This window comes from Pseudoliparis swirei, chromosome 12 (genome assembly GCF_029220125.1).
Source record: "Pseudoliparis swirei isolate HS2019 ecotype Mariana Trench chromosome 12, NWPU_hadal_v1, whole genome shotgun sequence".
Classification (NCBI taxonomy): domain Eukaryota; kingdom Metazoa; phylum Chordata; class Actinopteri; order Perciformes; family Liparidae; genus Pseudoliparis; species Pseudoliparis swirei.
In genome coordinates, this window is record NC_079399.1 from 9,417,043 (window position 1) to 9,442,682 (window position 25,640).

A 25,640-nucleotide genomic window follows, 5' to 3' on the forward strand; every position below is an offset into this window, starting at 1 on the left:
GGTCTCTGACGTGACTCACTCGGCTTTTCATGTGACCGCTTAGCTCATGAATGAAGACGACTCTGTCTCTGCAGACAAAAGGTGGCCGAACAGCTGTTGCCTGGAAACTAAAACTAGTTAGCATATCGCCATGCTGCTTTGAATCTCCCCCGACCTCAACCTGTCTCACAATATGTCATCCATGCTTCGATGACATTTATTTGGTGTGTAATTCATAAATACTGCTTTTTTTAGTTAATGGTTAACTGTTTTTATTGTTTACTTCTGAAGACACGTTATGAAAGGCATATAGACCTCAAAATAGTTGATAGAAAAGAAAAACATTTGAACGTGTGAGCTGTGAACCCTTCAGACCCTTCATCAGTGGAGATCACTCTAAAAAGTACAGCCCTGTGCATTGTCTTCACATCAATTATTAGCTTATTTGAAGCATAAACAATACAAATAAGAAGGTAAATAAGAGCAGGAAGTAAACGAGAGTTAATATATCACAGGGAAATGTTTCAAACGAAGGAAAATGAGTGATGGCTGTAACCAACAATATAAAAAACCGCAGCAGTAATATCCTACTGGGTACAACAAGATGCTTGTTCTCAAATTAACAATATTCAAGTATTGAATGCAGTGCGTCAGCGAGCCACGGTGTGTGAAGATGACAGGGAATTAAACAATGTGTTGCATGTGCCGAGCTAACCGTCTCATGGAGCATTCCCTTTAGTCTTGATCTTAGACGCTGACTCCAACCCGCACTAGAAGTCCACCTGAGAAGAAGAATAACCACATATTCTCCTTTTGAAATCAAAGCAAATTAGCTGACTGAGAAACTGGGATCACATATACTTGCTTGAAGGGTTGAAGGGTTGTTCCTCAACTATTTATCATCAAAATGTATTCAGGAGAGATTTTAACAGAGTGAAGAATCAGCAGCTGAGCCTTGGTGTCAGGGAGATCTCTCTCTCTCTCTCTCGCACATTCTCTCTCTCGCTCTCTCTCCCCTCTCCCTCCCTCCCTCCCTCCCAGGCGGATTTAAGTCTCTTGCCGGTCCTCTCTCTCCCTCCTCACACTCCCCTTCCTCCCCGAGCTGCACACCGGCCGATGCGTCACCCCGCCGCGGCCCTGGGTGTCCGTCCCGCGCGTGCGGAGCTCAACAGAATCAGGGGCTTCACTTGAGAGCGAGCTGCAATCCTTTAGCATCCTTTTGACTTTGAATTCTCCCACTGAGCGATCCGGACGAGGGGCTCCAATTTCAGAGAAAATCGTCCTCTCGTAACGTTTCGTCACGGAGGTACGTTTCCTAAACTTTTATGTCGGTTACAAATTTTTGTTTCACTTTTAATTGTTTCTCCAAAATGACCTCGTAAAGATCGATGTAGTGATATATGTGATATATGTTATGAAGCGACAACATCCCACTGCAATTCCTAATATAAGTGTTCAAATTAATTAGTTAAAGAAGTTATGGGTCATATTTAGCTTATTTGCGAAATTATTTTTCTCCGTCTGGAGCTGGAAGCTGACTTCAGCACCGCGGACAGCGCGTGCAGCTTTCGCTGGTGACTACCGGAATATCCACCCTAAAACTGAATTGTAATTGCGTCAAGGCAAGTGGCATCGAACAGGCAGCTGTTTGTTTAAGCTTAAAGCCAGAGCATTACACATTTAGTTCAGTGTTTCGTCTGAGATGTTACTTCTAAATCAGATTTAGTTGGATGCAGGGCTTTCTCTGCTGCACAGAAGGTAGGCCTATATGTTTTAGGGTGGAATTTCCTTGTAACTTTCGCGAGACTCTTTTGCTTCAGATTTTCTAGAAAATGAAACTAGTCTGAGCCTATTCAATTCAATTCAATTCAGTTTATTTGTATAGCCCAATTTCACAAATTACAAATTTGTCTCGGAGTGCTTTACAATCTGTACACATAGACATCCCTGCCCCAAAACCTCACATCGGACCAGGAAAAACTCCCAAACAACCCTTCAGGGGGAAAAAAAGGGAAGAAACCTTCAGGAGAGCAATAACTAAAGGCTCTGGCTCCCATTCTACTTTTTAAGACTCTAGGAACTACAAGTAGTCCCGCATTTAGTGAGCACAGCTCTCTAGTGGGGCAATATGGTACTACAAGCTCCTTAAGATATGATGGTGCATCACCAATCAAGGCTTTGTACGTTAAGAGAAGAATTTTAAAAGTGATTCTTGATTTTACTGGGAGCCAGTGCAGACCAGCTAGTGCAGGAGTGATGTGATCTCTTTTCTTAGTTTTAGTGAGAACACGAGCTGCAGCATTCTGGATCAACTGGAGGGACATAAGAGACTTATTAGAGCAGCCTGATAATAAGGAGTTGCAGTAATCCAGTCTCAAAGTAACGAACGCGCGAACCAATTTTTCTGCATCTTTTTGAGACAAGATGTGCCTGATTTTTGAAATATTACGAAGATGAAAGAATGCAGTCCTTGAGATTTGCTTTACGTGGGAGTTAAAGGACAAGTCCCGATCAAAGATAACACCAAGATTCTTTACAGTGGTGTTGGATGCCAGGGCAATGCCGTCTACAGAAACCACATCACCAGATAATTGATCTCTGAGGTGCTCAGGGCCGATTAAAATTACTTCGGTTTTGTCTGTGTTTAACATCAAGAAGTTGCAGGTCATCCATGTTTTTATGTCTTTAAGACATGCTTGAATTTCACTTAGTTGGTTGGTTTCCTCTGGTTTTATCGATAAATATAGTTGAGTATCATCTGCATAGCAATGAAAGTTTATGGAGTGTTTCCTGATAATATTGCCCAAAGGCAGCATGTATAAGGTAAATAAAATTGGTCCAAGCACAGAACCTTGTGGAACTCCGTGGTTAACGTTGGTGGTTATCGAGGCGTCATCGTTTACAAATACAAACTGAGATCGATCTGATAAATAGGATTTAAACCAATTTAGTGCCGTGCCTGAAATGCCAATCGACTGCTCCAGTCTCTGTAATAGTCTCTGCCTACAACTGCTTTATTTACATTCATATTTAAAATACTGTATGTATTGGTAAATGATGCGCTTTGCTATTCATTTTTTAATGTGACGTTCACGTGTAGACTACGACATGCAAACACCATTGCCTTCAGATTATCATCATTAACAATTCAATCTTCTTGTCCTCCTGCTGCTCACAGGACAAAAAGACGACGGCATGGAGATGATGAACGAGTCGCTTGCAGTGAACGGCTCCTTTGGGGCTCCTGTGGCTGGAGAAGCTCTCCAATGGATGGAGGCTGATTCTCCGGAGCACAACGGCAGCCTGGAGTTCTCCACCGCCCCGTTGGCTTTCCCCATCAACCCGTGGGACATCATGCTGTGCATGTCAGGCACCGTCATCGCCTGTGAAAACGCCATCGTGGTTGCAATCATCTTCTACACGCCGACGCTAAGGACTCCCATGTTTGTGCTGATTGGGAGCCTGGCCACAGCAGACCTGCTGGCCGGCATGGGATTAATCCTGAACTTTGTGTTTCAGTATGTGATCTCCTCTGAGACTATCAGCCTTATCACTGTCGGCTTCCTGGTGGCCTCCTTCACTGCGTCCATAAGCAGCCTTTTGGCCATCACGGTGGACCGTTATTTCTCCCTCTACAACGCCCTGACGTACTTCTCAGAGAAGACACTGCAGTACGTACACCTGATGTTACTGGGGACCTGGGGCGTGTCTCTGTTTTTGGGCTTGCTGCCGGTGCTCGGCTGGAACTGCCTGGACGATCCGGCCTCCTGCAGCATCGTCCGCCCTTTGACCCGAAGCAACGTCACGCTCCTGGCCACCTCCTTCTTCGTCATCTTCGTGCTCATGCTGACCCTCTACTTCAAGATCTGCAAGATCGTGTGCCACCACGCGCACCAAATCGCCCTGCAGCAGCACTTTTTCGCCACGTCTCATTACGTTGCGACCAAAAAGGGGGTCTCCACTCTGGCCATTATCTTGGGGACATTTGGTGCCAGCTGGCTGCCCTTTGCCATCTACTGCCTGGTGGGCGAGAAGGAGTATCCGTCAGTCTACACCTATGCCACGCTTCTGCCAGCCACTTACAACTCCATGATCAACCCCATCATCTACGCCTATAGAAACACAGAGATCCAGCGCTCCCTCTACGTGCTTCTCTGTGGCTGCTTTCAGAGCAACAAGACTTACCGATCCAGATCACCAAGTGAGGTCTAAACAGGCGCTCGGGCTCCTTTTGTGTGAGTGTCTGTGTGTGTGAAAAAAAGACAGAGCAAAAAGACAAATCACCCTGTGATCATTGACAATCTGCTTACAGTTGACAGCGAATGCTTTACAAACACAAAGAGGAGGTGAAGCTAGACATGTGTCTGTCATGCTGTATCTGCACTTTACGACATCTCGACACAAGTTAGGAGGAGATTTTTGAAATGCTGTGAACAAGAAACTTCTGTGAAAAAGAAGGAGAGAAAAAACTTGTGAATGTACTTAAAGGAGAAAAGGAATGGAAAATCTTGCACTTTAGTCCGGGTTTAAAAAAAACGCCAAAGCAGTATTGTAGAGCCCTCATTGTGTTTAAACGTTTCAACTTGTGAGTATTGTGTATGGCCATTTTTCTATTTTGTATGGTCTTTGATGTGCATTTTCTACAAGTGGAATAAACAAAATAAAATCCAGCGTTGGCTCTATCATGTCGTTACTGCAGTGTGTTTCTTCCAAAGACTCCTTACACCTGTGTCTGTGTGTGTGTGTGTGTGTCTGTGTGTAAAATGTAGCCTAATGTACACTCAACCATTACATTACATTACATGTCATTTAGCAGACGCTTTTATCCAAAGCGACTTACAATAAGTGCATCAACCTAGAGTACAAACTAAGGACAACAAGAATACAGAAAGTAACATTTCCTCAACATAGTCGAACTACAAAAGTACCACAACAACTGAGAACTCGGTTGTCCTCTCCCTTTTACTTTCATCGACATCTCCGGTTATGATCCAGGAGCCGAGCCGCCTCTGTGCGTGTGACAGATTGAGAAGAGCCGTGGTGATCAGCGTGGCTGTTCGCCCTGTCAGCTGGGCCATAAAGACTGACAGCACCTGGCAGCCAGAGCAGCCACAAACACAGCAGTTTATCTGCCGGGCTGTTTAAACAGGCAGTGGTTGGCATCCCTGTGCCACACGGGGACAAGAATACAGATGAAACCAGGAGTCCTGCCGGCGTGTGTGGATACAGACACACAGATATCTTCTGCTTAGAAATGGGTTTACATGCCAAGCTGTTGCTGCTTTTGATTAAATCACCACCCTAGATGTCCAATAAATTATATTTACAGGGATAGTATAGTGTGACGATGCTTTTTTCTATATGACGTTTTCACATATTTACTCGTCCTAAAAATGGCATTTCACTGTCAGTGTTGAGACTATATATGCTTTATGAAAAATGGGTGCAATATTTGCTTTGGGGAATATGAAGTGATCATATTCTGTGTTCACGTGAATAGACTCAGGGTGTGTCACTTGTCTCCTAAAGGGGCGGGGCAGTGGTGAAACACATGTGACACAGATACAGGAAATATCTGTAATAATATAATAATGATGCAGGGCTCTCCTTTTCCTTGTCACAGGTGTTTCTACTTCACGTGGGGTTTTAAACTTGTTTTTTTTCCTCACAACTCTTGTTCCCGCTCACTCCTCAAGGACAGATCTCAAACAACAGCCGGATAGGGATCACTGCACGTGCTCCTCATGTGGACTATCAACTGTAATAATCTCCTGGCTTGAGAGATGTGCTCAGTCCGTCTGAAGATGACCACAAAGTGGGGGAAAGGTGAGGGATGCTGGAGGCCACTAATGGACCGCACTCGGAGGCCTGGGCGCTCTGAGAGCAAGGGATGTTTGTTCACCTTGTTTTTTTCTCTACCTCAACAGCTGTTGCTGTTGCTCAGCCACCAAATCAGGCCTCCAGCTGTTTGTTCACAGGCCTCAGAAAGAGAACTTGTGGCAATAGGTGACTATTTAAAGCACAAATGTCTCAAATGGCACATGTTTCTTTCATCATGCATTCATTGTTGTATATACGGCATTCTACAATTCACATACCCTCCAACTAACATATCAGGTGGAAGTTAATTAATTTGCATGAACACATTCTGAAAATAATATACAGCCTCTGAAACACACTGTCAACATGTTTATGGTAATAGTATCCCTCTTTGAAGAGCTACATCTGGCTGCTTTGGTGCAAAGTTACATCATCTGTTTATCTATAAAGAAAATTATAATATGGTTATATCACAAGAACCACACTTGATGTCAATTACTGGTTCACATCTTCAGGAGTTTCTTCAGAGAGCCGCATGTATTGTGTAATTACTGGAAAGATATGTAGAATTTCATATCTACAGGTTCAAGAGTTTCTAGTGTGAATGTATAAATCTCATTACCTTCGAATTGAAAATATAATATAAATATAAATAAATATAAGTATTTGTATGCGTGCGTGTGTGTTATTCGCATAAGTCAAAAAGTATTAAATCAAATCGCATGTAATTTGGTGGGATGATTGGCTATTATCCGAGGACCATTTGATTCGATTTTGGGATCGATCGGGTCAAAGGTCAAGGTCAAGGTCATGAAAAGGTCAACATCTTATTTTTACCATAGCGTGGTCAATTTTTATCCAATTGACATGCAACTAATGCCAACATGTTCATAATTCAATGCCCAATCTTGTGATATACGAGGATATGTGCTCTACCGAGTGCCCGTTCTAGTTAAACATGATATAATGTTGAAATTATACATAAAATTAGGAGTCATTAGTATACAGTTGGACGTATTGATTTAAGCCTACTGCTTACTACTTGTACTTATTAACGTATATCTATCTGCATCACTAGAGCCTGATTTCAGTCACACAAGTCTGATGACTTGCAGCTTGAAGTGCAAACTATACCAACAGCTCATTTCATAAATAAAACGTCATTAAATACATTTAGCAACTGTGTCATCTGTTCTCAGCAAAGTGGACTTTCGGGTTTATATTAACTACACACAAATTGGTCTTCCCTTTAATATTACATCCATTAGAATAAATAGGGGCTGGGAGAACTGTTTGAATTATGTAATGCTTGATCAGTGCAGACCTGAGCAGCTCTCCAGGCAATTACCAAAGCACACAGTCCAATGATTCCCTTTATTCATTACAGCAGAAACAAATGCTCTCCATAGAAACATTATTATGTTCATATAACCAGCTCGATGGAAAATGTTTTGGATATATTGATTGTGTCATCACCCAAATACATTTTTTTTTGCTTCTGTGTTGTCATTATTACATAAGAACGTTTGGGATTACAGATGGTCGAATAAGACAGACTCCGAGAAAATCAATGGCATGAAGTAGCATTCATTTAAGATAGTGCACCCCATGGAGAGCACAGTGGTGTCCAGGAAACACAATGGAACCGCCTACATGGCTTTTGGATTGTTTTACCCTGATGAACACACACACACACACACATGTACACACATACAAATAAACACACATACAAATACGTAAGCACCAGACCCAAACGCATGCTTTATCTCTCGGAAAAAAGACGAGCCCACATCAGCTACATAAAAATTGCTTTGCAATAAAAGCGATTGTCATTTGCTTTCGTCTCTCTGTCTGTGGCCTGGTGTGTGTGTGTAGGTGTGTGTGTGTGTGTGTGTGTGTGTGTGTGTGTGTGTGTGTGTGTGTGTGTGTGTGTGTGGGCACATGATTGCCCTATATGAGTGTTTGTCAGTAGCCTGGAACCTATCAGGATTTGTCATGGGTAATTTACCAGATTCTGGGTGGGTGTGCATTGCATGTGCGGGCTGTGCTGGCTGCACTGTGTACCGTACATGCTGTCTGCATGATGTGTGAAGGTGTGTGTGAGTGAGTATACACGTGTGAGTGTGAGTGAGTGTGTGTGTGGGAGAGAAAAGCCCTCAACCTGACCCCGGGGGCATTAACTCCTCTCCCTTGGTTTTCCAAGAAAAACACAGTGACATGATGAGTCAGGGACATAGTTTGAGGGACAATGAGTTTAATACGTGTTTTCAACTTTGTACTCATGCTAATTATGTTCACTTTAGAAGTCAAACAACCCCTAAAATGGGCAGTGACCAGTGAGGTACATTTATAGCTTAATGGATTCAAAGCAAGAACTTTGTATCGTGTGGTTCAGTCATCCAATATTTTCAAACTGATACTTTACATGATTTACCCTCATTTATTACAGCTGAATTAATAGATATCAGATGTCATCTTGTTCTACTCATACAACTGATTAGTCTAAAAATAAATAAATAATTGAAGTACTTTATGTCCCAGTTTCACTTTGATTCTTTCTTCTAGTGCTCTGTATTGGACACGTTGCCAGGTGAGTGGACAGGAAGTTACTTTCTGAATGGTCCTTACAGACTAAAGGTGACTATTTTATAACAGTCTGTGAAACTGTACAACAATTAATTGTAATATGTTATAATTCATGATTAAAAGAGAGGAGAGTAGGTCTTTGATTCAATTTTTAATACAAACACTTGCCTACTCTGAATGCCTTAAAATAGAAAATCACAGGAAGGAAAATCCAACACATTTTGGCATTTTTTGGGACCATTTAATTCATATTTAGCTTCAATTGCCACAAACAGGTCAAAGTGACCAAAATCATTAACAATTATTATTATTTTGTCATGTCTATCTATCTGTGCTCAATAAAGACAGCTCAGGCAAGGAGAGAAAATATCATGAAACCGGTCAATTTGACCTGGAAGATAATAAGAAGGCGTGTTCAGGTGCTCACGGTACACATGTGTGTGTGTGTGTGTGTGTGTGTGTGTGTGTGTGTGTGTGTGTCAGAGTTCCTGGTGCACAACTGAAGGCGTCTGCAGCCGGGTCCCTTGCTGAGGTTCCTTACTCCTTCCTTCAGCCTCATTACTGACCGCCAGCTTGCCTTGTTTGATACTTTTCCTCAAACTCAACCTCGGTCAGAACGGTAGCGACTTGTGTGACCTTCATAATGACGCTGACCCTGAAGCTCCACCTGCAGCAGGTGAGCTCAAACGTCCCACTGCTTCAGAACCAAATGCATTGAAAGTTACATCTGTCCTTTCGGTGCTCAGACAGAGCCGTTATAAAAGAGTTGTCCTGTCAGTCATGTTCTTTCATGACTCGAGGCAACTTAACACGTTGTGTCATGAAAAGCAAAACTGCACACAAGGTCAGCGTCTGACCTTCAGGATCAAGCAATGAAGCAAAGGAATTGTAACATTTATTTATCTGAGAAGAAACACATGTAGCAAGTTGCCAAAAGTAATAATTTAACTCACTGAAAGTTCCACAACCGATTATCAATTGTTTTATTATTATAAATGAGAAATCTCAGCTAATCTTATTGTATCTAAGCTTAAATACTTTAAATGGTTTTCAAAAATTAAATCCAGAATATATATCCAAAGTAGTCAGACTAATTTGTAACTTTGGACTTATTATGAAGGGCACATTTAAACTATTTTAAAATGAGCTATACCTTCAATCACAACTAATTATACGATGAATATTTAAACACATTCAGCGGCCATGATAATCTTGTAAATCCCACAGAAGTGTTGCGTAATGGGCTTGTTTACATTTGTTTAATGTGGGGATGAAAGATTGAGAGAGCGTAGGCGAGTGGCGGACTGTGCTGGTGATAATAGCGTGTAGGAGGGCAAACTAACAGCTGTTTGCTGGCCTGTCACACATTTTACTAATCTCCCATAACAACCAAAGAGCTCCCCTGTGCATCAAATGAAAGAGTCTGAAATTATTTTAAATATATGTGTTGCTGGAAATACTCAGCAGGGCAAACGTCAATTAATCTGCAGCTGAACATCGTTCCCAAGAAATGCACCGTTTCCTCCCATTTGAGTCACATTTACTTAAATCTACAGCAATCAGCTGTTCGCTGCCTTTTTTTCCCGACATACTATAATTCACAAACGTTTTGAAAGATTTGCAATGGGAACCAATGGGCATGGAGTATCACACAGTTTAGGGAAGTTGAAAACTATGAGGAGATTTCCGGCTTTCTCTTTATTCGTAATATAGGAAACTGATCCCAGAATTGGCAGACAGAGAAAGCGAGTATAACATTAGTTTTAAATATGGAGGAACCGTCAGTTGAACCGTTATTCCCCTGATTTAACCTATTTCCTCCTTGAATGATAGATAGAAAGATGGATACTTTATTAATCCCGAGGGAAATTTAGGTCATCCAGTAGTTTATACACTTAACTTAACTCACAAACATATATACACAAATCACAGTAGAAAAACAATACACATAGGGAGAACATTTTCACAGGGATTTAACCTATTTCCTCCCTGAATGGGAGCACACCTAATGGAGAGGAGACACTTTAGAACTAGTCTTGGGGTTATTATAGGTAAAGTAATGAGATTCAATGTCAGGAAAGTAGTTTGAGATTATATTTGAATCCATTCGAGTGGCCTCAAGGCTTTTTACGTTGTCCAGACTGCCCCTGAACGCCACTTTGTTCCCCCCATGACCACGTCCTCTTTATCTTGTGTGTCAAACAGTAAACACATCGCGCACGCAGCGACCGGTGACCTTTAACGTGTTAAATCTTCTGTTGCACTCGTAGCAAAGAAAACACACATTGTATTCAAACGTGACACATTCGATTATGGTAGATTTAGGCCTAATTTATGAAACATGTGATGAACTCTTTATAGGAAAAAGTTTTATATGAGCCTAAGAAATAAAAAAACAATACAATGCTTCAAAAAATAGAATCACGTGTTTTTATTCACGAAGGAAAGCATAAAAGACCAAATACCGGTTATAAGGACCAATCCCAGTTCTCATACTCTCATTTTTCACATGCGTATTAAAAAAAGACATTAGTGAACATGTTCATCATCTTTCATCATTTACTAGGAGGTGGTGCATGTCCAACATGAGTATCAAAAACAACAATTACATTCTTCACTCTACAACTCATTTCAAGAGAAAACTAAATGCATCAAATAAATTCATCCATAACTGCCATATGCATTATTATTACACATACTCATTTATATGTGACTGAAAAGACACACACGCTGGATTGGCACCGTTAGATGAAGCCTATCTATAATATATTGTATAAAAGTAACATTACTTTGGCTTTTTAGTGGCACAAGGCAAACTTTATAAACTTTTTATTTAATGGTTCATCCAGGGGTCAAACTGTCGTATAAACACTGTTCATGTTTACATTTTATAATATACAGTGACGTCTTTATACAGCACTGAAAACGACTGTAGATGAGAAAAATGCCTCACTGACTTAGCCCAATATTATCTCGGACATGTATTACTCGAGTCCAAGATGTGCATGAGAAACCCAGTATGATGAGAAACCCAGTATGATGAGAAACCCAGTATGATAACAAACCCAGTATGACAATGACGCCATCTAGGGGCAGACGTTGGGTATTTCATCAACGCAGCTCTCAAGCTGTCGTCCCTGTGAACCTCATAGATCATCTGTTGTCCCGAGGTTGTTGTTCTTTGAAGACACGCGGTTGCTTTACGTTGCCAGGCGGTATCACGAGTCCTCGTCGTTGGAGAAAAAGACGTAAAAGAAGAAAGCGCTGACGAGCAGCAGAGCCACTGACAGCAGCATGTTCTTCCGATTCTCTCCTCTTAACGTCTTCAGCTCCATGTCTGGAAGTGACAAACACCACTGATGAGAGGGCGCGACTGTGCACCAACAATTGCTCTGATGATGACGTTTTGCAGCAATGGGAGACTAGATATATAGTTAAAGAATATAATACTATCAAGCAGGGGCTTTCTGTGAGTTCTCAGGAGTGCCTCAGATCACTTCTTTGACCGATTGATTCTTTCCTGATTTCTAAATAGTTTATTTTAACGGTATGTGTCTATACCTGTGTCATATACAGGACATGGTAAATGGACGCAATCATGTAGCCTTATCAATCTTTCAAGTACGCACTTCAGAATTGTACCACTCATTTATAGGATTAACACTCTCACAACGATGCACCATGCCCCCATGCGAGGCACTGGTCCGGCCACTGGAAGCAGTTTTGGGTTCAGTCCCAGCGGAGACATATCAGGATGTCCAAATTGTATTTTTTGCAAATATATACTGAACCTACAGTATAAATAAGAATGTGTGCATCTTACCTAACTTTAGCACTCGCTCGTTAATGATGGTCATCTCATCTCCCAGATCCTGCCTGTGGAGCGGAGAGGATGAGACATGAGAGACAAACAGACGAGCAGCAACCTGAGTGAGCTTCAACCATCCGGACAAGACGCTCAGTGAAAACGTTGATTAATTATCTTTCTTTTGAACAGTCACCATCTCCTCCTTCATCATCCTCATCATCCTCACTTGTCCTTGTCAGAGAGCTGGTCTTTCTTGCTCTTGAACTCCGCCCTCTCCAGGTTGCCTCTGCAACGCGCACGCCGCTCCTCCAAACGGTCAATCTGCAACGCGGACACACTTCAGATGATGACGTTCACGGCAGAGCAACGTGCAGCTATTGCGCAACGTTACCCGGTGGTTGCGAATGAAAGACACGTATGACTTTACGTCACGTTACGCACTCAAAGTTAGATATGTGTTAAGGAGCTACACGTGAGGATATGTCTTCCGACGTCTTACCTCAGAGGCGACACTAGCTTTCACTCGTCTTTTGTCTTTCAATTTAGCCATTTTGTGTCACAAAATACCGCAGCAAGCCCTGCACGATAAACTGTGACTGCCCGGAAGTGATTTTCTTCTTCGTTGCTTTCTGTTCAACGCGTCTCCTGGGAGGCGGTGCTGCCCTCTATCGGGCGGAAGCGTGAAGTCCATTCTCCATAATTCACAGACGCTCAAGGAGACCTGCGTGGTGTTGAAGTTGTGTCCTTCTGCATCAACTTAAAAAATATCTTACTAAGACTAAGAATTCAAACAATGTAGGTTTTTTTTTTGTAACTACGGCGGCCAATTTTAATCGGCTCTTTTAATTAGGAATACCGGGCAGGAATTGTATACTTTATTTGACTTTCATAAGATCCTAAAAAATATCTTATAATATTACGCCAAATTAAAAAAAAATAATGCCACCAGAAATAAAGTGACCGGAAACGGGCATCCTCCCCCCACCGAGGAGCAGACAGGTGAGTGTGGCTGCGATTTGTTGTTGGCGGTTGTTAATTGGATTATTCGACACGACTGACGCGATGTGGCTGTCTGTGAAGGAAAGATACGAGGAGGCATTCATTCTCTTCTCTACGAGCGTGTTTCTTTGAGGAAAAAAATGCCTCTTTTTGTAAACCAGGACCAGATATGTGCGCATCAGGTATACCTACTGGAGCACAAACTGAGGGTAAAGCACTAATAGTGTCATTCAAAATGCGAGTTTAGTGTATTAGAGATTGTGAACGGACTTGTACTGTAGTTTAACCATGTGTGATTTAATACATAACTCTACACTTTGTAATATTTCACTGTTTTTTCAGAGTAAAGAGGAGCGAATACTGGAACTGGAGACCGAGAATGCTATTCTCCATTTAAGACTTGGCGAGGTAATAAGATGTGTCGGCCATTCTTTACTTACAGGGTTAAACCTTTAAGGCCGAGGGAAATCCCTGATCACTCTATTCTATTCTGTACTGATTGATTGATGGCCATATTCTATTCAATTCAGTTTATTTTAATATCACACATTACAAATTTGCCTCAAAGTGCTTTACAATCTGTACGACGTCCCTGTCCTTGACCTCATGAGTTGCTCAAGAAGGCTTTTTGTCTCTTAATTTTGTGCCTCTTGGCTTTAAATTCAAAAGTTGTTTCTTCCACCTCTTTGATCATGGATGTAATGTCACTTGAAGGTTCATCAGAGAGGCCCATTCTGTATTTTTTATATAACTGTATGGAACCAGAACATCCCGTGGACAGTATCAGTTTGCCATGTGTCGTCTTGATACTGTCTCTGTTATATTATGAGAATATGGGCACACACACACACACACACACACACACACACACACACACCATCATCTCAATAGCCTTAAAATGCTCAATACCGACACTTTAACATAGACTAGTCATAATCAATCTACTCAAAGGATAATGTTTAATCGGGTTTATAGGCCCTTTGTCAAAGCAGGAAAAGCACATGTGTAATAAATGACAATAATATAGAGTTCTATCCAGGGTCCTGATATTGTGCGTATTGTTGGAACAGATGCATGTCAATGAGGTTGTTTATGACGTGCTTCTTTAAGATCTGGCTCTCCAAATGCTAATCAATGTGCACATAATAATGGAATAATGTAAAACACGTACAAAAACAGTTATTTTAAATGTGAGCAGCCATGAATTCACCTGCTGTGCAGTATTTACAGTGTAATGCTTCAATGCTTTTTAGTAAACTCTCTTATAGAACGAGTGAGAAGTCTCAGACGTGTGTATTCTGTGTTCTTAATCACTCATCAGTTGACAAACAAATCAGCCTCTCAAAAAACATATGCAGTGTGCTCACACTTTGATGAATTAAATGAAGCATCACATGACACATGCTGTGGATATAGTCAAACTGCAGCTTGGCACAAAGTATACATGAAGTAGTGCAGAATAAGTGCACAATCAGATTTGGTCTCCTTTTCAGTGTTTGGGGAAACTCCGTCGTGACCATGAAGTGGAGGCCCTGAACTATCATCAGCACCAGAGGGATGCTCGGAAGATAACCATGACGGCCCTCGCCAAACTGCTCGCCGAGGTCCAGGTACAAATGCACTTAGGTGAATGTTGTGTGTTTAATAGTGGCTTGTGATTTGCCTACACGTCTATTTGTTGAGATGTTTCACTAGATAACAAACAAAGTCATGAAAGGGACGTAGTGTGGGAGCTCAGAAACACACACACACACACAGACCGCACACAATTCATGTGTCCCCTCTGTGTGCTTGTTGCAGGCTGTGAAGCAGGACTTGAGTGAACTTGTCGCAGTGTATTTCACTTTTTCCAGTGAGCTGGAGGAGCAGAGCAAGCAGCTGCTGGAAAAAGTAGAGCAAGCCAGCTGTTCTCTGAATGGTCACCGTGGAGACGAGGTTCAGAGTGAGTATCTGAGTGTGACACAATAGATGACAGCCTCTCTGACATCATTCTTATGATTCTCACATGTTACGTAACGATTTAGAGGAGCAACCAAGGTTCACATAGTGTTTGTGTTACAATGAACTATCAACAGAGGCTGCACCGGCGTCTGCTCTGCTTTGTTTTACGCTACTCGGTCTACTCAGGTGCTGCCAGGTATTATAAACCACAGGGATGGTTTCAAACTGTCATTATTTAAAGGGTCATTTATTTTCCCCGCCTTCCTGCGATCTCATTCCCTACGTCTCTCGTCATTTTTCTGTTGCGCTAACTCATTCCCCCTCTCTGCGGCTCTCTCCATTCTTAAGTGGTTTACAGGTTATGTGCTGGCTGTATCTTGATTAAGCTCTGTTGTATGGTAATCCTCTCGACCCCGCCCATCTTCTCTCTCACACGGCCCTTCGAGGTTGTCCAAGGTGGACGTGCTCTAATGCAGCCCTGCAGGTCGGCTACTCACCATGGCTCTGATTGGTTAAAACTGATCTTCCTGACTACACGTTAGAATGCTGCAAGCTGCTTTAAACAAATATTTATTTATTGTCTTTATATGGTTGATGGTAGATAAATCCCTCTGCAATATTTGAGTTCTACCAAGGCTATTCTTGAATGTCTCAGTCTGTCCTGAGTGAAAGGAGTTGTTGGGTGCCAGGTGTGTGTGTGTGTGTGTGTGTGTGTGTGTGTGCTCCAGGATTAAAGACATGGTCTAGATTCAAAGAGTTAGACCAGAGAACAGATGTCTCAGACTTTTGAGTTGATTTTTACAAAGACAATAATTAATTCATCCACTTTTCTACCTTAAAATACCTTGAGATACACATTCTTTTACTGCACAGAAATCTGACCCGGTTGTTCACAGTACCTCAGGCAGCATCGAGTCCAGTGGAGGCTTTTAAATTAAGGTTGTGTTCGTTATTGTCTCAACATGCCTGCACCAATCGGCTGAACCTTTAACCCCCAGTCCGTGATATAAAATGTTCCCAAAACGTTCTTTCTGCTGCCCAGATTTGCAAGCGAGTGTTGCAGCTCTGGAGCGCTCTCTGGAGGAGGAGAGGGAGAGGTGCAGGGCAGAGAGCCAGCGCAGGAAAGAACTCCATAACGCTCTGGTGGTGAGGAGTGAGGACCGATTTGAAGTGTCAGAAGAAAGTAGACACAACAGTAGCTTCTGATATATTGACCTTCATTGCCATTCTTTGTGTTGCTCCAGGAGTTGAGAGGGAACATCCGAGTTCACTGCAGGGTGCGACCACTTCTACCCTTTGACCACGTCCAGTCCTCCACGTCTGGATCAAGGTGGGTCGCCGCATGATCCATCATGGCAGCGTGAAATGCTGCAAGATAGCTGGGTTTGAGTTGTACTGCGCTTTCCTCTCTCAGGCCGATGTCCTCAGAAGAAGTGGTCTCTGCAATCAGCGATGTGAGTCCCGGACTCTTTCTTGTGTCTCATCGCTGCGACCGGGCTCCTCACTTCTTTTCTGTGATTCCTCATGTGCTGTTCTAAGGACACGGTGATGGTGAATTGCAGAAAAACAGGGATGCCGCTGCAAAACAAGATGTTTGAGTTTGAGAGGTACAATCAAACATTCACATTGATCACACACATATTACTGTTATGTTCTCATGTTCAGTTTTGTCATGATTATTATGATTGTGCTTCCTCCAGAGTGCACGGAGCAGAGGATTCACAGGAGGCCGTGTTTCAGGAAGTGCAGCCGCTCCTCACTTCTCTGATGGACGGGTGAGCCTGAAAGCAGACAACGAAGGGCGATAACAAGCCCACGTCATTCAGACGTGTTCATTTATTCACTATATCCATTAAACACCGCCAAGAAGAAACAATTAAATACATGACAAACGGCATAGTATGAATTGATTGTTATCTTTCTGTCTACCCTGCAGCTATAATGTGTGTATCATGGCGTACGGGCAGACAGGCAGTGGGAAGACTCACACCATGATGGGGTCCTAGCTGCTGGAGGAGCACTCGGGGACGCAGCAGGAGGCACAGCAGGGTATTATCCCCAAAGCTTCTGCGGAGCTCTTTCGGTGAGAAAGAAATACATCTTTTATTCATTTGTTTTTGTGATATTTACAGTGCATAGTGACTAAACTCTGCAAGAAGTAAATATGTGCTCATGGTGTGCTGAAAACCACTGTAGAGCTGGTCCACTTTATTCTATTCTGCTTCAGTCCTTCAAAAAGCATCATGAATACAAAATATATACAGCCCATTAATTCATAATGTGCTTTGGGAGTTCAAATAGAATACAATTAGGTTGAACTTTGATCTTTATGTGTGTGTGTGTGTGTACGTGTGTGTGTGTGTGACCCAGGCTGATCTCTGAGAAGCCGGCAGAGAGCCTCAGAGTGGAGGTATCAGTGATGGAGGTGTATAACAACGAGGTGCTTGACCTTCTGGCCAGAGATGCGCAGGGCAACAGTGCCGACCAGCGCCGGGACGTCATCACCACCTCCTCTGGCACCAGCCAGGTCACCTCCCTCACGAATGAGTGAGTACAGCCGGGGCCGAGTGACGGGTACCAGAAAAATGACAAATGACAAATTCTGTGTAATGGGAAAGGGTCCATTGTAGTAAAGAACACAACATAATTATGTTCTCGGATATGTTTCTCAAAAGTTATTTTGTCACATAAACACTTCTTAAAGTGGCCAGAAACACAGCTCCAACTGAACGCTCATGTTGCTCCGTAGCTGCTGAATTTGTAGAGAGACAACTGGTTGCCACCGAAACTTTATAAGTAAATCATTTGTTCATTGTGTTTCTCAGCTTGTTGCAGCGATCCTTTTATTTAATTGCTTCGAAAAAGTTCCTTATTTACATATCTTGCAGATAAGGAGCAATATTCATATTCATTTTGAGTTGTGTCCCCTTATGGGGTGGGGTGTGTCTGGCTCTTTAGCTGTTGAATGTTTGGTGAGTTTTTTGTGCCTTTATTCTGAAAAACAGCTGCTTGTGAAAACAACACTGTATGAGTGGTGCGAGGGAACCAAACAGTAAATTTGTGGGCGGGAAAACCAAAACAAAGTAAAAAGACGCTTCCCTCCACAGAGAGAGAAACCTCTCACATAGCTCGTCATGACAGCTTTGGGAATAAAAGACCGGGTGATGGTGTCTGAGTTTCATGTGTTTCACAGGACTGTGCATAATGCCTCTGAGGTGATGCAGATCATCAGCGGCGTTTTAAAGCTCAGGGCTCACTGTCCCACCCTGGTGCACACCGACTCCTCGCGCTGCCACCTCGTTGTCACCCTCACCATCTCCTCCAAGAGCCCCAGCGCTCTGGCCCTGGGTGAGGCGCGTTGGCACGCGGCGCACCGACTTCATCGCTCCTCTTGTAGCCCGCAGGCTACAGAGAGCCAAGAAGGACATGCAGCGCTCCGCTCGGAAGGAGTGGTGGAGTCCCCGCTGTCGCCGTGCCAACCCTGCCGCCCACCACGCATCTGACGATCATCTCTTCGCGAGCACGCCCTCCTCTCCATGCCGCTCCCCTTCCCAGTCTCCATGCCCCTCCCCCAGGCCCAGCATCTCTCAGGCTCCTTTCAGGACCAAGCTGCAGCTGGTGGACCTGGCGGGGAGCGAGTGTGTCGGTGAGAGGAGCTCAGCGATTTGCCGGTGTCACGGCTACTCTGGCTCCTAAATGTCTGAAGGCACTAGGCAACTTTATAACTGAAAAATATACCCAGAATTATACCTGTTCAAAGTAAGATCACCAGTTTTCAGTTCCATATTGGTGTTACTTTTAGCTAAATATGCTGCTTAGTTTCTGCACCATGAAATATTAAATGATTAATCAACGTATAAATGTTCACAGTACAAACAAAGCTGAAGATGCAGGTCTTAGTATATACCTTTAATAACCTTTACGTTCACATGCGAAAGGTCACTGAACCCAATACACCCAGAGCCTGTTCACTGAGCGATCGATTAGCTTCAGGTCAGATTAATGTGTCTTTGTGTGTGTGTGTGTGTGTGTGTGTGTGTACCAGGTATGTCTGGAGTTTCGGGTGCAGCTCTGTGGGAGGTGTCCTGTATAAACCGCAGCCTCTCTGCTCTGTCCGATGTCCTGGGAGCTCTGGCCGAGCAGAGACCACACGTCCCCTACAGGAACAGCAAACTCACTCATCTGTTACAGGACGCCATCGGTGAGACACACACACACACACACACACACACGCTCTCTCCCTCTCTGTTATATGACCTATGACTCATGTCTGCTTTTCATGGGAATGTCTTCATCTAGCCGAGAGATTCCTCATCCTCGTCTGGTAACCCCATCTCTAGCATACACACATACAAACAGACCCAAAGTGACTCAAAATACTCCGGGAGAAGTATTTGTCCATGTCCAATAATGATAGAGAAACAAAAGTACAATGCATGGGATTAAATCTCATCTTTTCCTTATTGTTCACCACCTTGAATCTCCTCTTGTTCTTCTCCACCAGGAGGAAACAGAGGAGAGATTTCATTATTTGCAGATGCTGTGGCAACATAGATCCTGTCGCAATCAAGCCACCAACACCGATTTGAGAGTGTTATTACCTTCGCATTGAAAATGTGGAAGGTTATGTTTTGATCGCCGTGTATTTATTTATTTATTTGTATGCGTGTTATTCGCATAACACAAAAAGTATTAAACCGAATCGCATGAAATTTGGTGGGATGATTGGTTATTATCCAGGGACCATTTGATTAGATTTTGGGATCAATCGGGTCAAAGGTCAAGGTCATGAAAAGGTCAACATCTTCTTTTTACCATAGCACGGTCAATTTTTATCCAATTGGCATGCAACTAATGCCAAAATGTTCATAATTCAATGCCCAATCTTGTGAAATGCGAAGGTATGCGCTCTACCGAGTGCCCATTCTAGTTGTTATTATGTTATTGTTCTGTGTTAGCGAGGCCCTTCTTACTCTTAGTTGTTACTTTAACGAGGAAATAAATGGATTTTGCCAGAAATGTGATATTTAAATAGATCTTGGTAGCATTAAATGTTTTATGGGGCTATCTGAAGCCAGACGTACTGGCTTACTTGAATGCAAAACACATACACAATGTGTAAATAACCGTGACAATTACCAAGGGTGCTAAGTAATTATGACAGACAATGAAACTACACATAAAGGTTGGGAAATAATAATGCATTGTATTTTCATTTCCACGTTCATTTAGCTGTAGAAGTCAACAGTCGAGTATCATGCAAAGTCTCTCTGACTGAGGTCGTCTTCCATGTATTCTGCTCGTCAACATCTCAGTACTTGCATGCCATGCCTTCTCCTTTTTCGTCTTTTAGGTGTAGTTATGTTTATACAGCACTCTGGTTGATGTCTTCTGTGTCTGTAAGCATCAATTCTTTTTGGGGGTTGAACATTATAAATCGTTTAAACGCCTTGATAGCGTAGTCTTAGTAGAAAACGTTGTCAAACTCTAAAATAAACAGCTGGTGTGCAGATAATTTGTGTCTTTGTGTATCAGTCTGTTCCAGAAGAATGTACTGCAAAACATATTGTCACTAGGTAATTAAAACAGTGTTTGAATAATACATCGTGCAGCCGCTCTTAAAATCAACTATTCATATAAAGTTTATGCTCTCAGCAGGCTTTCCATACAAACTCCTTCCCCGTGGGGGGGTTGTTCCAGTATGATGTCTGCCGCTGTGGAGATTACAGCAAAGAGGAACAAACACAATCCCTTTAGCATTAGAGCAACAGGGTATTATTTTTATCTTTTGTTTCACGTGACAGGCAGCATGTGAGGCGCTGTACAATGTTTTGTCCAATGGAGCAAAACCCATCAGGAGGATAATAAGGTGCAGCAGCTAATGATTATTTGGTCTGTCGGGGGTAAACGAGTCAGGCAATTTCCTCCAAGGTGTCACAGTTGGACATCTTCCGAGCGTTAGCAGAATAAGCCACTGTACACACACTTTAGACCTGCCTCCTCCCGTCAGCTGCACAATGTATTGAAGTTGTAATCCACGCGGACCCCAAGCTGACATGTTTGCGAGGAGCGGATCTCGTGTGCCACCGTGACACGAAAGCTCAAATGCCCAAAGCCAAAGCTTCGTTGAAACGGCAGGCTTAGAGGACAAAGAGCGGCGGGACAATAACGAGAGTGACAAGATAAAAAAACGTGAAAGGTTCAGGAGCATCTTGTGTGGAGACAACTGTGAAGAGACACGAGAGAGGGGAGGGGAGAAGAAACGAGCGAGCGAGGAGAAACGATGTGACGATGAAACTTTTATTCTTAACGTTCACTCTTTTGTTTACGTCTGACAAACAATATCTGACGTGTCTGTCACGATGGTTCTTCTCCTCCACCGGTCCAGATGTGAACTGTTCTTGATAAGTGAGTTAGCTTGATTTGATTAACTTTTAGACCCTTTTCAGTTATTTAAAATGGATTTATAATTGATCTGGATTATGGCCAAGACATTTGAAAGTGAACCCTCATATATGAACCTCATTGTCAGATACAAATGACTAATAGATTACATGATTGTAGATGAGAATTAAGAGATTAATGAGTAACCAGTACAATTTATTGGTAACAAAATATTAATGCCTCGACATTATAAAGTACGAAAACAATTAAACTATGACGTTATGATGTGGATTCTTCAATAAATAAATAATAATATATTTACTTGAAGCATTATTCAATAAATAATCAGAAATATTAAGTTGAACAGACTCATGTTGTTCATAGTATTAGGATTTAAAGAATAATAATTTAAAAAATATATTGTTGTTGCCTTTGAGCTTTCTAAATAATTGACCTGCTTGTTCATGACTCATCTTAGTGTGCAACATTTAGGGCTGAAACAAACATTAGATTTTTATTAATTCAAGCAAACTGTTACAGTCAACAGTTACATAAGTTACATGGTATACAGTATTGATCTAATCTTCTTTTTTAAACCAGGGTTTCTGTCCCTCGTGTCTCCCCTGCCCCAAACATAGAAACGGCAAATCCATACAAGCGCAGGCAAGTAGTAACAGCACAATACATTCATCAACTTAACGATACGTTTGGTATGAACAATAAGGCAAGTCGAAGAAAGAACGGACGAACAAACCAACAGAAAAGGATGGCAGACATTTTCTTTGAAATGAGCCAAAACAAGGCATAATGTCTTCTTCTTTCAGGCCTGGAAAGCCAGTGACATGTTTTCTTTTGAACACCGTTTGCTGCTGTGGAACCAAACGAGGTCAGGCTTCTTGTTAGTGGGCGGGTCCACGGGAAAGGGGGAACTGGGGGAAGAGCTGCCTTCGGTGGGTGTTGAGTGGTTTGTATCTGGTGTTGGTCAGACTCTCATTATCATGGGCACCTTCTCAGAATTCAAAGTTTTCCTCAGCACACCGAGTATTCATCGGGGACAACAAGAGAGGCAGGAATAAGAGAGGCAGGAACTCTGATGTACATCTACAGCATCTAATCACTTCCCGTGTCCATTTCTATGGCAACGAACTTGAGAAAAGGATGCTAAAAACCAACGACTCAGCGTTTGTCTGACATTGCCTGATGTGAGCATGAGCATATGTGGCTCCTGAGAACCTGGACAGACAAGAAGCTCTTGGGGGACATGTCCCTGATGTGAGTGGATGGACATGCAGGCGTGTGGCCGAAGCAGACATACGATTCAACCATACAGCAATCGTCACATGACATACCGACACAATCTTTTCCTTGTTCTGAGTGGTGAAGTCAGTCCTGATAACAAGAGAGAAAACAAAAAGACAACCCGGCAGGTGTTCCCACTGAGTTGCTGTTCACGTAGCGGTCAGTATCAACAACTACTGGTCCGTAAAAACTGCAAATGTTTCAGCAGAAAAAGGTCAAATAAAGACGGTAACGTGAAACAGCATTCATTCAATGCCACGTTCAGCCACCAGGCGGCAAAACGGAGCCGGAGAACTGAGGAAAAATGCAACATGCCTTCATTTATTCCTTTTCTATCTTCTTGTGTTTTTCAATTTGTTTCCCCTCTTTTTTTACATTGACATACAGATCCCAAACAAAAACAAGTGGTTCTTCAAAAAAAAAGCAATTTTCATGGATATTAATAGTGAATATGGAGGATTTCATCCAACGAAATCCAGAAGAAACAAGGTCATGTGGTCGTTCAGATTAGAATGAAGGCAAACGATCTCTCTTGGAACACGAGAAGACCAACGAGGGCCACGTGGAGATCCTCCACCGAACACAAACAAAGACAGCGATTAAAAATAAACAATTTGACAGAGGAGAAGTGGGCAACAACGATGTTTGGTGTCTTTCCAAAGTAGAAAGTCCCTTTGATGACGAGGCGTCGAGAGAGAGAGAGAGGGGGAGGGGCTGAACACATTTGTCCTCTGCTTCCGATGCTGCTTTTCTCCCCTCTCTCTTCCATCCCTGCGGTCGCCGTCACTCCATCCAGTCTCCCTCGTCAAACTCCGACTCGTCCTCGGAGTCTGAGTACTCCACGGCGATGCGGCGTGACAGGATGGTGGCCACGTCGTTGCCAACGCGGTCGTGCTTAGCCTCGAGCTCGCGCTGCTCCTCCACTTTCCGCAGTTGTATGCCTGAAAGAAGCATCGACAGGCAGAGGGGCGGTTTATGATCAGGTACTGTGCGCTCTTCAAATCGCTTGTTTTGTCTAACCAGCTGCCCAAAAACCCAAAGGTATTCCATTTCCTATGAAATCAGCAGATATTCAAATGTGAGAAGCTGTAACGAGTGAACTGGGCATTTTTGCTTTAAAGGGATACGAGACATTAATCATTCATCTTTCTCAAACGTTTTTTCAGACTCATTATTCATCCTTAAACCAATCAAATATTTGACACAATTTGCAGCTGTAACTTTATAGATCTTCATGACATGTTGGCATTCGATAAGCATCACATAAATCAAACTTCAGCACTAAATAAGTGACTCGTCACTCCTGGCTGGGGAAGTTCCAAACCTTTCTAGTACCACTCAACCCACCTTTTCTGATGGCTTCCAACAGGACACTGCGTGCATCGCTGATGGTCGGCAGATTGGCTGCATGGTGCCTCTTGCTCCCCACATCGTAAAGGCTGTGGGGCGCCGGGGAGGCCATGGCTCCTGCTGAGGGGAAGGCCGGCAGAGGTGGCGGGCCTGAGTGACAAGGCGAAGAGCTCCGTGCTCCAGGGTGGGGCAGGGGAGGAGGCGGCGGGGGAGGGGGCAGGATGCTGCCGTCCGACTGGGTACCGAAGCCCGTGGGCGGGCCGCCCCGGTCCAGGACCTGCTGGAGACGAGCCGGGGAGCAGTGGAGGGGAGGAGCTATGGGTGGAGGGGCCGGGTGCAGCACCCCTGGGGCGATCTGGAGAGGAGCAGGGGGAGGCGGGATAGCCGGGTGCTGCTGCTGGACTGGTAGAGGAGGAATGGGAGGAGGAGGAGTGCCCCGCATGCCTGTGGAGGGTAACGGAGGAGGTGGAGGAGGGAGAGGGGGAGGCGGGGGAGGAGGAGTGTTGGAGTTGAAGCCTGATGTCCGGGCTGGAGACTGGGGTCTGCTGTCGGAAAAACCCGAACTGGAACTAGACGGATAAAGAGAGAGACAAAAAGAAAAGGAGGTCATGAGGAGGAATAGACTAAAAAAGGAGAGGGACAAAACGTTTCGATGTTAAGAAGTGCATTTGAAGATCCACGTTGTTTTTCCTTGTTCAATAAAAATCTATAATTAAGAGTTATAGTTCACACAATCAATGATTTGATTGATTTGGAACGATGTGCATCAGTCTCACATCGTGCTACATGACATATGGGGAAGGGGTAAAGTGGGTCAGTGGTTAGCAGGTCAATCGGGGGGTTGGCAGTTCAATCCCCGCCCTCGTCGATGTGTCCTTGAGCAAGACACCTAGCCCTGAATTTCTCCCCATAGCTGTGTCTACGGTGTATGAATGTAAAGTGTCTTGGTGTATCTTAAAAAGCGCTATATCAATTTAATGGATTATTATTATATAGAATATGATGAGTGCTCGTTTATATCAGGAAGAAACAGCAAGACACTAGAACCAACGTTTAGAGAAATACTGAAAAGTTAAAAAAAAAAAAATGTCCAGAAAGGGTTTGCTAGTAAGAGGAGATAGCGGCAAAGACTTCTGGAAAAAAACAAAAGCAATGAGATTTGTCTCTGGTGCTGCAGCCGTAATCATTTCCTCTGATCTCTCCATCCCTCCAAACAATGACATATGCGGCGATTGTGCGCTGCAGAAAAACAACCTGTAATACGCTCAGTGGCCGTAACACTTTATTGATCCCGCCCTGCTCCGAGCCGTTTCCCTGTTTTTCCCTCAGTCAGATCCACAAAACCTCCATCTGTCCTTCCACACTTCCATCGTCTCTGTGTTTGCTCTAACGGAGCAAAACAACCTCATCCTCTCCAGAATGACACGGGACAATAATGAAATGCCACTCACTTCGACCAACTGATCCATAAGAA

At 43.2% G+C, this 25,640-nt stretch overlaps 4 protein-coding genes and 1 long non-coding RNA gene across 9 annotated transcripts in view; 3 read left to right on the plus strand and 2 right to left on the minus strand.

The window, feature by feature from the left end:
• The first annotated feature begins 1,030 nt into the window (after positions 1-1,030).
• LOC130202561 (G-protein coupled receptor 6) lies at positions 1,031-4,650 on the plus strand. Its single transcript, XM_056428214.1, has 2 exons — positions 1,031-1,285; positions 3,158-4,650. Exon 2 carries the CDS (start codon positions 3,175-3,177, stop codon positions 4,189-4,191), a length of 1,017 nt encoding a protein of 338 aa, XP_056284189.1. The 5' UTR covers positions 1,031-1,285; positions 3,158-3,174; the 3' UTR covers positions 4,192-4,650.
• A 924-nt stretch (positions 4,651-5,574) lies between these two features.
• Positions 5,575-6,470, plus strand: LOC130202827 (uncharacterized). The gene is made up of 2 exons (XR_008833409.1): positions 5,575-5,805; positions 5,907-6,470. It is a non-coding gene; the product is annotated as an uncharacterized LOC130202827 (long non-coding RNA).
• Positions 6,471-10,801: 4,331 nt separating this feature from the next.
• ccdc167 (coiled-coil domain containing 167) lies at positions 10,802-12,822 on the minus strand. The gene is made up of 4 exons (XM_056427795.1): positions 12,693-12,822; positions 12,420-12,514; positions 12,209-12,261; positions 10,802-11,722 (listed from the first exon to the last, which is right to left on the minus strand). Exons 1-4 carry the CDS (start codon positions 12,741-12,743, stop codon positions 11,604-11,606), a joined length of 318 nt encoding a protein of 105 aa, XP_056283770.1. The 5' UTR covers positions 12,744-12,822; the 3' UTR covers positions 10,802-11,603.
• A 408-nt stretch (positions 12,823-13,230) lies between these two features.
• On the plus strand, positions 13,231-20,648 carry kif25 (kinesin family member 25). Its single transcript, XM_056427796.1, is given in 14 exon segments — positions 13,231-13,401; positions 13,535-13,600; positions 14,686-14,802; positions 14,993-15,134; positions 16,176-16,279; positions 16,378-16,463; positions 16,548-16,587; positions 16,673-16,740; positions 16,834-16,908; positions 17,070-17,216; positions 17,504-17,680; positions 18,327-18,481; positions 18,531-18,779; positions 19,179-20,648. Coding segments are annotated over 14 exon segments (1,713 nt in total). The 5' UTR covers positions 13,231-13,332; the 3' UTR covers positions 19,397-20,648.
• Positions 20,649-22,004: 1,356 nt separating this feature from the next.
• The window catches only part of wasf1 (WASP family member 1), a 51,859-nt gene continuing 48,223 nt past the window's right edge, over positions 22,005-25,640 (minus strand). For all 5 annotated transcript variants that reach the window (XM_056427790.1, XM_056427793.1, XM_056427794.1 and 2 more), the window contains 2 exons: positions 24,164-24,735; positions 22,005-23,757 (listed from right to left, as the gene is read on the minus strand). In XM_056427790.1, coding sequence (XP_056283765.1) covers positions 23,600-23,757; positions 24,164-24,735 — 730 coding nt within the window. In that variant the 3' untranslated portion in view covers positions 22,005-23,599. The remainder of the gene's footprint in view (positions 23,758-24,163; positions 24,736-25,640) is intronic.